The sequence below is a fragment of the Rhinopithecus bieti genome, unplaced genomic scaffold, assembly GCF_001698545.2.
Source record: "Rhinopithecus bieti isolate Rb0 unplaced genomic scaffold, ASM169854v2 scaffold_76910, whole genome shotgun sequence".
Taxonomy (NCBI): domain Eukaryota; kingdom Metazoa; phylum Chordata; class Mammalia; order Primates; family Cercopithecidae; genus Rhinopithecus; species Rhinopithecus bieti.
Genome location: NW_016828387.1, coordinates 143,167 through 154,447, shown reverse-complemented (window position 1 = coordinate 154,447; position 11,281 = coordinate 143,167). Strand labels below are relative to the sequence as shown.

The following is an 11,281-nucleotide window of genomic DNA, read 5'->3' as shown; positions in this document are numbered from 1 at the left end:
AGGCTTGAGCCACTGTGCCCGGCCTCAAAGGTCTTTATTTGAATCTTGGATGGGAAACACTTTAAATTCTTAGCAATTAACCTGACTAAAAGCCCTTTTTTCACCATTAATCAAACTTCAGCTTTGGCCTGGACAGTACTAGCATTGAAATAATTTGGGGTTTGGATGCTTCTGACAAGTCTTCTGTATGTCCAATAGCAAGCAGGAGGATGCTGCAGAGTGAGCACCCATAGGGCCATCATTTGTGGATTTCCCAGTGGAATGACCTGTGATGCAATCGCATGAAACAAAAGGGGCACAGAAAATGTTGATCCGTCCTTGTTTCTCATCCCATCACACAATGCAGGTTTCATTTAATTGGCCTGTCATGCATATCCACAGAAAAGATAGGACATCAAGATGAGATTTCTTTCTGAAAGTGAAATTAGAAGTAATATCTGGCCAGGTGCAGTGGCTCACACTTGTGACCCCTGCGCTTTCAGAGGCTGAGGCGGGTGGATCACCTGAGGTCAGGAGTTCGAGACCAGCCTGGCCAACATGGTGAAACCCCATAGTTACTAAAAAATACAAAAATTGGTCAGGAGTGGTGGCAAATGCCTGTAGTCCCAGCTACGTGGGAGACGGAGGCTGAGGCAGGAGAATCACTTGAACCTGGGTGGCAGTGGGTTGCAGTGAGCAGAGATTATGCCACTGCACTCCAGCCTGGGTGACCAAGCACGACTCTGTCTCAAAAAAAAAAAAAGTAAAAAAATAAAACAATCTGTTGCAGGAAAAAACAATTTCTCCAATTAACTCTGACCTTGCCCAAGGGGCTGTCCACCATGACAGCTTCCCCAGAGTTCCCTGTGACATCCCTCACTCACTCCTCTTAGGCTCCCAGGGCACGTGCTATGCTTCCTTTGGCAAGGTTTTCTCTCACACCCGCAGGGAGGTCTATTTTCTTCCCAAGGGCAGAATCTCTGCCTGGAACATATGATACTTTACAAATGGTTTAACTCTTTGTGCATCATCTCACTGGTCTGTTGAGGCTGCACTCTGGTTCCCTAAGTGTGATGAACATTTTGCTGTGTTTTGGTAATCAACAGCTTTCTTTTCCCCCTTCTGTGGTTGATACTCTGTCCTTTTTTCTTAATCAAATATTGATACATAAATTATAGTTATTAGAGTTTACTCATTACTATTTTGTTTCTTCAAAGCAAAGAGAAAAAAATATTTTAACAAAACTCTGTTTTAAATGTTGGCTTCTGAGTTGAAATTAAATGCCATCTTACTAAAAGAATACTGAATTCTAAACACCATTTTGTACGGTCTATAAAAATACCTCATATAAATAGTTGCTTTTGAAACTTGGCTAGGTTGAAGGATTATGTGGGTCCTTCAGGAATTGTGGCGGTGCATTTATACTACTGAAGCGAGTCGGTGTTCAGTGTGTGCGCGCGCGCGAGTGTGAAAATCAACCCCCTAGGGAGAACTACGTATTTCTAACTTTCACTGTGGAAGAAAGAAACTGACTTTGGTGCAAATCATGACATGTTCAAGTTCAGCTCATGCCTGTGAGAGTTTCTATTTTGTATCTCATGGTCTTGGATCCAGGGGAGGGTGACAAGTTCACAGGCTTTGCCTGGTGGCTTTCTGTTGTGAGTTGTGTGCTGAAGGTATAGTGTCTGTTCCTAATAAATCCACTCCCGTTCCACAGTCTACCATGGCTCCACCAACCCATAGGGAGTGGTCTTTCCTCTGCACAGCAAGAATCATAGTACATCAAAATGTCTTTTATTTGAGACACAAAAATGCAAAATTGCTGAGATATCAAACATTTCCCGATCAGCTACAATACTGCCACTATGTACAAAAGATCTGATGATAAATGTGCACACATATAAAAATACAGTATGCATTACCTATGTACAGTACATGTGCAAAATGTATGGCATTCAAACATGATATGGAATTGATTTCAGGGGTGCAAACAGCAAATACAAAGGCATCATGGTTTTTCTTTTAAAAAACAACATAAAGGCAATACATGAATGGACCCCCGATTGCCATAATTTTGTGTTGATTAAACGAGTGCTTTAGCAAGCAGGGCTCTGCAGATTGGTATCTTTCTCCTTTTTTTCATAAAGTGAGATGCTAAGACATAATGTGACAATGAAAAGAAGAAGAGAAACACCTATCACATTGCATTTCTACTGCAAGCAAGAAAAGAAGAAAACTAATTTCTACATAGAAAAAAAACTTTGTATTACTACTGAATGTTATTCTTAAACCAACAAAACGACTCTATGCTATTTTACATGAAAACAATAGAGAAATATCTACATCTTTGTGAAAATTATAACCTTAAATGGATAATACCTTTTGGGACTGATTTTGAGATCTCATTAGTCTCAAATTTTAAATAAAAAGTGCCTCCTTTTGGCAAATACTTGGCAATGCCTTTGGTTCCTTTAAAGCAAGTTTGCATTACTATTGGTTACTTGAGGTCAAGTACTTTTGGTAGATACTAAACCCTTTCCTAAATGCTGCTTCTTCCTACCAAATTAGCAAGATTCCTTACAGCATCACGTAGAGAGGTAATTGTTATGACTTTCAGTATTCTATAAACTTTGTTAAAGCTTTGTCTTAGTAGTTGGCATAAAGCTCTGTTAAACACTATAGATGTGATGATATCTCTCATATTTGATTCCCGACAGCACCTTGTAGATCCGAGATTGCCATCTTATTGTCACAAAACTGTGACATCACAGAGCAAAGTGTTTGCATGGAGGGTAAGAGCTCTTCTGTAAACATGTGCAGCTTTTCGAATTGTAGGCCTTCCATGAAAGATTTCAGGTAGAAACCCTTTGTAATGATGTGTTTCCTTGGATACTGCAAGAAAGGGTGAATGCGGAAAAAACACGGACCTGCTTATTGCCATGCAGACAGAGTCACTTTACAAATAAAAATGTAGCTCAGAGAGACTGCTGAATGAGCAAGTTATTGAAGGTTTAAACCAGGAAAAAAAATTACTACCTCTTAGTTGTTTTCCAGTTTTGACTGAAATCACTTAAAAGATGAGTTGAAATGCAGTTAGGATGCTCTCCAGATACACACTGATGCACTTGTAAGCTATGTTCCTTGAAAAACCTGGCCTTCCAGTTAATGTTCTTTGACAAGTTTGGGCTAGTTTCGTGGCCTCTAGGGTGGTGGGGTGGTGTGTATGGGTATTCTGTTGTCAGTATTCAACATTCATGTTTACAGCAGCGGATACTGAAAAATGGAGAGTTATTTGTGAATTTGGTTACATTGACATGTGTTGCTCTGCTGGTAGACACTGAATAGCTGTTCTCTTTACATTTCTTTAAAAAGTCCCCAGCGGTACCATGAGCTCCCCACCCAGGTGACAGCCAGGACTTCTGTGAGGCTAGCAGCAGGTGGGTGCATGGAAGCTGGTGAGGATGTATACTGAAATGTGGGCTTCTCACGAATATTTTAAGCCCTGCCAAAGTGCTTTACCACGTCTCTAAGGCCAAGTCCATTTGAGGACAGTAAAGGGACTATCCCATCACTTGTGGGGACAGCCGTTTTGTCAACTGCTATGGCTGATTTCAGCCTGGGAATTCTGAAAGGACTCTGAAGAAAGCTATGCTGCCTGGAATGATCTGGGGCTGAGGGTCCAGGAAGCCTGAGTCAGCTCTGGTGACAAAATAGGTAGTGCGCTCCTGAGCCATCACTCAGGGTATGCTGACTGCACAGTTCAGAGGTGCTATCTCATTACTATGACTTTGCCTTCCATAGGCAGCAGCTTGCAGGCAACACCACCCTGCCTTTGCCACTGTTTCTAAACAGCGCTGAAAGCCAATAAGTGTCAGTTACATGGATCACAGAACCATGCGGCTTTTGAGAAGGAAATTTAAATAAGATCTCTTTAGAATTACAAAAATATTCATATGAAACAAACACAATAGTATCTAAGCAAGAAAGTCCACAAATTCAGAATACATCTATGTACAATTATGTGGCAATATTATACAGTAGATTGCACATTTCAGGAAAAAACACTAGAACGTGAACCACTAACACTGTCCTATGAGGTTTCCTAATAGATGCTTTACTGAAATGTACAAGATGACCACATACCCCTAGACTTTCAAAGACTTGACAGAAGTTTTGGTATAACTTTTTAAATTCATCCCACCCCCAGTAGGATGATCTGATTATCTACATACAGCAGAAAGGTAAGGCTGACACTACTGTGTTTTGAGAACATGTAGGAAACTAAGATGGGGATGTGAGATAATGCCTTTCTAGGAGTTACTTTCTTGGCAGCATGATACTTTGCAATATGATACACAACAGTACCACTGCTTAAACCACACACATGCATAATGAAAATTTCAACTGGCGACTTTGACTTGTGCTGTAATGGCTGTGACACTAACCTAAACAACAACAACAACCAGTCTTTAGTCAACATCCACCCTTTCTCACTGCACTCACCATCACGTGCACTGAGTCGGGTCAGAGGGGCCTTGTTTACAGGGCCTCATCTTTGGTCATGTCACGTGAGTGTGGGCACACAGCGTGTCCTCACTCTGACCTGGAACACGCAGTGGAGATCCTGGAGAGCAGCACTTGTGTCACAGGTGCCTGGCTGGTGACTTAAGCCAGGAGAGAGGAGGGTCAAGTGGAATGGTGCAAGTGGAGTGGTTTGCAGAATTAATGGGCTAGAGACGCCTTGCCTTTTTAAAAATGAAATACTGGTTTATAAAGGTTGAAACACATATGTGAAGTGGGGACTTTAGCAATTCATAGTCAAGAGAGTAGGCTAATGAGATAGCACTTTTTTTGCACTGCACTGTGTATTTTTGGAGAGCAACCTTCCTGTGGCATGTTTCAAACCCTATTTTAAAAGCAATAAAGGGACCAGAGAGCTAGAAAACTTATCTATACAATTCAGGATTATGGACATATAAAGTTATTCAACAAGAGTCAATGGCACTAGTGTTCGGTTACCTCCTACAGTCCCACTGATGTTTGGTGCTAATTTAATAAGCCATTCAAATCTGAATGAAGAAGATGCTCAGGGTCTAAGTATGGACCTGATAAGCCCAGACAGAAACCCTCAGCAAAAACACTGTGGCCAAGAACTGTAAGAAAAATACTTTCCCAAGTAAATAGCCTGGCCCTGGAGACAGGCCCCTCTCAATGGAACTGACTCGAGGATTCACAGAACATCTAGTGTGGTAAACTCCTGTAGGGCTTGGTCAAATGACGGTGTTCTGGTTAACAGAGAGTTACTGTATCCCATGCATTGGTTTACCAATTTCTGAACACTTAAACTATTCATCACAGACTACACTGAGCACAGTGGCCTCTGCCTTGAACCGCCTGGAAGGCACATGAGCACTGTTCGTGCCTTTGAGTCAGGAAGTGTCAGTGAGCAGAGGGCTTCAGTGTGCTCGTGCTGGAAAAGCAGACTTTTGTTACACGTAGTAAAATTTATAAACCACACACACACAAATCAGAAATAAGATCAGCTCTTAGGCAAAACACAAACCCAGAAATGATTCACAAATTCTTTCCAAGTAACGGGTCAGGCTGCCTCTCGCATGTCAGTATGAACATTTACCATTTTGTGACCCAGGTGAACCAACCTGACCCGAGGGTTTACACAAGGGTGAGGTGGAGAGCACAATAGTATTACTTAAGAAAAACCTCCATGCTCTTTTGGTAGATTTCAGTTTTTTGTTATTTACATTTTGTCATATACCTCAATGACTAGCTTGAAATAATCCTGTGATAGTTGGCATTTTAGAAAATTCTTAAGAAATGACCTGACTTAACAAATATGTAATAACTGTTTTCTATATAAAAACACTAATAAAGCCTCCAGTTTTTCAATTTTAGGCTTGACAATATAGTGAGAGCTCTGGTAGAACATCCAGTTACAAGCCTATAAAATGATAACCAGGGTTAGAGACAGAAGAAAGAGGGCCAGGGCGGGGACCTGGAGGCCCACCTCATGGCACAGTCTGACCTGTACTCATCATGGGAATGTCCTGGGTAGATGACAGACCTTTCCCTTACCTTCCATTCTTCTAACTCACCAGCTCAGAAAAGTATTTCATGCTAAAGCCTTTTCTTGGTTCTTTGAGATGGGTCTGGTTACCTGAAAGTTAGTCAGCAATTCTTTAAATAGAGAAATACACGTGGCTCAAGTACTCTAGAAATATTCGAGCTATTAAAAAAGTAGGACCTTGGATACCCATTTTCTTACCCCAATGTAGGCTGTACATATCACAATGTTAGAGCATACATACAAATGTCTAATATATACATTAAAATCAATCTAACCAACCCAGAAGGTTGCTAATAGAATTTTCAGTGTTATCAGTATACCTGGACTTCTGACAGTATTTTGTAGGTATCTTCCGTTTATGGTGAAAGATCTTGCATTTAAATTTAAATTTGGAAATATAAAGTACGATTCCAAAAATCACAAAATAAACTACAACATTAAAAAAACAACACAGGTTTCTGAATAGAACCAAAAGTCTTTAGCCGGAAGCTGTCACTGAACCGGCCAGGGCTCTCTACTGCCTTTGACCTCTGCTGTGTCTCGGGCCTGGCTCCGGCCATCTCTAGGAAGTACCAAGTGCAGTGACCTCTCACCTCCCTCGCATCAGCCTCAGTTTTTGAGTGGAGGTGTCTGCCTTTTATTTAGGGTCTTAAAGTGATCAGAGAGATTTAAATGTAGTTAATTACCAGAATCCTAACGTCACTGCTGCATATATTACTCCTCTTTGTTTTTTATGTAAAGGTACTTTTCATTCTTTACTGAAGTCTGGAGAAATAGATGAGTCGTCTTTGACTAGTGTGTTTTTCAGAAGGCTCTGTGCTATATTAAACTGTAGAAATTCACTACTGAATACAATGAAATGTTTTCAAACTTGGGTTCCAGGCTATGACCTTCCACCTATTCTTTCTGTGACAACATATTTTGATTGCAACAATGCAACTATAGATCTATCTCTAAAAACTGACCTTTTAGAATCTTCATGTTCTTAAACCTCATCAAATCTCAGACAAGAAATCTGTGACATTAGTCCCATGGTAGTGGTAGGTCCTGTGGGTCTAGAAAGTCGGCGGAGAACATGCTCGGGGTGGTGGTGCTGAGAGGAGTGAGTCCTGAAGAGGAGTTGGGCATGGTAATGTCCAACCACTCCATGTTGTCCAAGTTTGAGTCTGACAGGTCGAGAGACAGACAGGGAGTACCTGCAGCAAACTGGGTCTCGGAAGTCTCCATGGGTGAGTGTGAATGGTCCAGCATACCTGAGTGACTCAGCAGGTCATTCTGGAGGTCCTCGATCAGAGAGAAGGGCTCTCTGTCTTCACTGCTGCTTTGTAATGGAGCAATTTCATTGGCTGAGGGTAAAGTTCCATCCAAGAACGCTTCTAGTTGGTTCTCTAAGCTGGCAGATAAACTGCCCATAGGTTCTAAAGATACAGGTGGTGCCATTTGGACTTGGGGTGGTGGCCGGGACACCACTGTATTCACTGGCATTGTGGTGATGCTGGCTGTCACTGGTCTCATTTTGGAAATAGGAGAAGGTTCTTCTTTTATGGGGAGGGAGATCTCTGTGTAAAATAAATGAAGTAATGAGTAACTAAAGATTTATTACTACTTAAAAATTTTTATTAATTACTAGGACAGTTACTTTACTATTATGCGATTCCTTCTACGCACGTCCGTCTTAGAAGTAGGAAGAGAATGCTATTGGTCAGGTACAATCCTTGACAACCTTTAGGATGATGGATCATTTTAGTTAAATAGATAAACATAAAAGTTTATGACATTCTTTTTTATTGTAAATTTAGTCAGCAGACTGTCCAAGGCCAGTTGATTACATTCTGATACGCTTTAAATTCTTTTCAGTAAGACTAAGCATTAAAAGCAGTTATATCTCACTAGATAGGAATCAATGGTTTCAGATTATTTTATCTTTGAGTCCTTATTTTGTCATTTAAAGTTTTAAGATAGGGCTCATATCATCCTATGAATCTATCTATAGCAGCATGATACTCCTAATATAAATGTTGAAATGTACATCCTGAGTTTGTGCTGAGACATGAAGTACATCCTCAGTGTTATGAAAGAGGTGATTCTATTCTTTTTTCCTTTTTTTTTTTTTATCATTATAGTTGGACTGGGTATCCAATTTAGCCAAGTGCATTCTGTGTAAAGTCCTGAAAATATACAATGGCATTTGATTTCATTTCTGAATTAAAGCTAACACATGGTCCCTCTGATCCTTTTCTTTTAAGGTGAGGTGGATCACTTGATTATTTCTTTTTTTTTTTTTTTTTTGAGATGGAGTCTCGCTCTGTCGCCCAGGCTGGAGTGCAGTGGCCGGATCTCAGCTCACTGCAAGCTCCGCCTCCCGGGTTTACGCCATTCTCCTGCCTCAGCCTCCGGAGTAGCTGGGACTACAGGCGCCCGCCACCTCGCCCGGCTCGTTTTTTGTATTTTTTAGTAGAGACGGGGTTTCACCGTGTTAGCCAGGATGGTCTCGATCTCCTGACCTCGTGATCCGCCTGTCTCGGCCTCCCAAAGTGCTGGGATTACAGGCTTGAGCCACCGCGCCCGGCCAGATTATTTCTTTCACTTTTTGGTCTTGTTTTCTGAGTTTATATAAAATTTTGATTTGGTAAATGTCTTCATTATGTGTTGTTCCCTGCCAGATCAAGTAGCAAATTAACAGACCATCTTCTGTAAATACTAGTGTTCACTAAACTACATATATGAATAGAATATCTTTAAAAATTTTATGAGGATATGATTGGTTTCATTTATATGCAGATACACTAGGAAAAATAAATTTAATTAACAATAGCTCTTAAAGCTCAATGATTGGTATGTACAAATGGCTGAGAGAAGGAACTTAAAATTTGATTCTTATAAATGAATTGTCAACTGTGTGTACTGCATTTATTTTTTAATGGTTTGTTACTTTTAATTATCAGTAGTCATCTCTAAAACTGTTTTGAAAGCTTTAAGTGTAATCTAAGTAACTAGTCTTTTTATTTTTGTTATTTTTTTGAGACGGAGTCTTGCACTGTCACCAAGGCTGGCTGGAGTGCAGTGGCATGATCTCAGTTCACTGCAGCCTCTGCCCCTGGGTTCCGGTGATTCTCCTGCCTCTTAGCCTCCTGCGTAGCTGGATTACAGGTGCCCTCCACAATGCTCAGCTAATTTTTGTATTTTTAATTTCACCATGATGGGCAGGCTGGTCTTGAACTCCTGACCTCAGGTGAGTTGCTTGCCTTGGCCTCCCAAAGTGTTGGGATTACAGGCAGGGCCAGGCACAGTGTCACTAGTAACTAGTCTTACAACTAACTATATAAAACTTGGTTCTCATTATTACTGATGTTAGTAAACAATAAGATGAAATAATATACTTATTAGATACTTTGTCATAAAAAAAAAATCCCATTTAGAAAATAGCTTGTTTGTGTCACATTTTAATTTCCAAGTTTAAGGCGCCTGCCACCACACCTGGCTAATTTTTGTATTTTTAGTAGAGACAAGGTTTCATCATGTTGGCCAGGCTGGTCTTGAACTCCTGACCTCAAGTGATCCACCTGCCTCAGGCTCCCAAAGTGCTGGGATTATAGGCTAAGTCACTGGGGTTGGCCAGCTTAAATTATTTTTGTAAGGCCAATATAATTCTTAGCAAAAAATACTATTGGCGTTATGTAGAGCTGTAGTCAAGTATCAATTCTCTATGTCAACGTCAACTTCAGTGTCAAATGATACATGCTATAAATGGAGAACTTCTGATCACTTTGAAAATTCAAATAAAACTCCTTTCATCAGGGTAATTTTAAGACTACTCTAAATATGCAAATACTATCCAGGATTTTTTTTTTTAAATATTGATTTTATACTTATTTTAAAGATATGTAAGCTGAGGCAACAATATCCTTATTCTTTTTGTGGCTAATGTCCCTTTTAAATAAAGATGACATAAATCTAAGATTTCATATTATATTGTAGAAAATGCTTTAGCATTGACTTTGAATTTTAAGAAAGATACTGGAGCTCATGCTAGGTAGCTTGATGTCACATAATTAAGTTAGTATTGGAATGTTTTCATCCCATTACAAAGACATACGCATGGAACAAGTTTTGAAGCTTTTCAACATGGAATTTAAATCTGGTTCTGCTTTGCTATCTTGTCTTTGTTTTTTAGCAGGCATCTATCTGTGGATAAATCTCACATTGTATTACTGTTTTAAGCTATCACAGTTCACTACAGCCTTGACCTCCTGGGCTCCAGCAATCTTTCTACCTCAACTCCCTAGTAGCTGGGACCCCAGGGGTGTGCCACTATACCCTGTTCATTTTAAAAATTTTTTGTAGAGACGAAGTCTCATTATGTTTCCCAGGCTGGTCTTGAACTCCTGGGCTCAGATTCCCAAAGTGCTGGGATTACAGATGTGAGCCACCACGCTTGGCCATAAGTTCTTTTAATGGCCTATATTTAACAGATTTTAAAACAGTAAATTCAGTTAGAAGAACACATTTCTCAGTATCTAAAGATAAGCTATCTGTGCTTAAGAAAAGCTTTCATGTACTTGTGTTAAGAGTTGTTTTCCTGTGAGGATCTGATGTGACTTTTGACTTACCTCCACTCTTAATGAGGATATCAAAGAGGTCATCCATCTGCTGACTGTGTGCGTTGGAAATCTACAATGAAGCAGAGTACAAATTAGGTTTCTTTCATACAAACCTGGAAGCATTATACAATGAGGAGTCCTAAGGGACTTTCTAGACGATTTAGTTCTAATCTATCATGTGATAATTTTGAAAACACTGAGGTCACCTGAGAAGTTAAGCCATTTACCCAAGCTGTACAGCTGGTTAGTTGACACAGCAAGAACAGGCAGGGCTAGTCAGTACCCAGCTCCACCGACTTCTATGCTTCCCTTTTTTTTCTATCACTGAATTGCATTTTGAGAGGCCTCTAATACCTTATTTTAAAAGTGTCGGCCGGGCGCGGTGGCTCAAGCCTGTAATCCCAGCACTTTGGGAGGCCGAGACGGGCGGATCACGAGGTCAGGAGATCGAGCCCATCCTGGCTAATACGGTGAAACCCTGTCTCTACTTAAAAATAAAAAAAACTAGCCGGGCGACGAGGCGGGCGCCTGTAGTCCCAGCTACTCGGGAGGCTGAGGCAGGAGAATGGCGTAAACCCGGGAGGCGGGGCTTGCAGTGAGCTGAGATCCGGCCACT

General features: G+C 40.6%; 1 protein-coding gene across 6 annotated transcripts in view; it reads right to left on the bottom strand.

The window, feature by feature from the left end:
* Positions 1-1,751: 1,751 nt before the first annotated feature.
* The window catches only part of MRTFB (myocardin related transcription factor B), a 135,066-nt gene continuing 125,536 nt past the window's right edge, over positions 1,752-11,281 (bottom strand). For 3 of the 6 annotated variants that reach the window (XM_017864530.1, XM_017864531.1, XM_017864527.1), the window contains 2 exons: positions 10,675-10,735; positions 1,752-7,623 (listed from right to left, as the gene is read on the bottom strand). In XM_017864530.1, coding sequence (XP_017720019.1) covers positions 7,088-7,623; positions 10,675-10,735 — 597 coding nt within the window. In that variant the 3' untranslated portion in view covers positions 1,752-7,087. The remainder of the gene's footprint in view (positions 7,624-10,674; positions 10,736-11,281) is intronic. The other 3 variants (XM_017864532.1, XM_017864533.1, XM_017864529.1) reach the window with 1 other exon arrangement.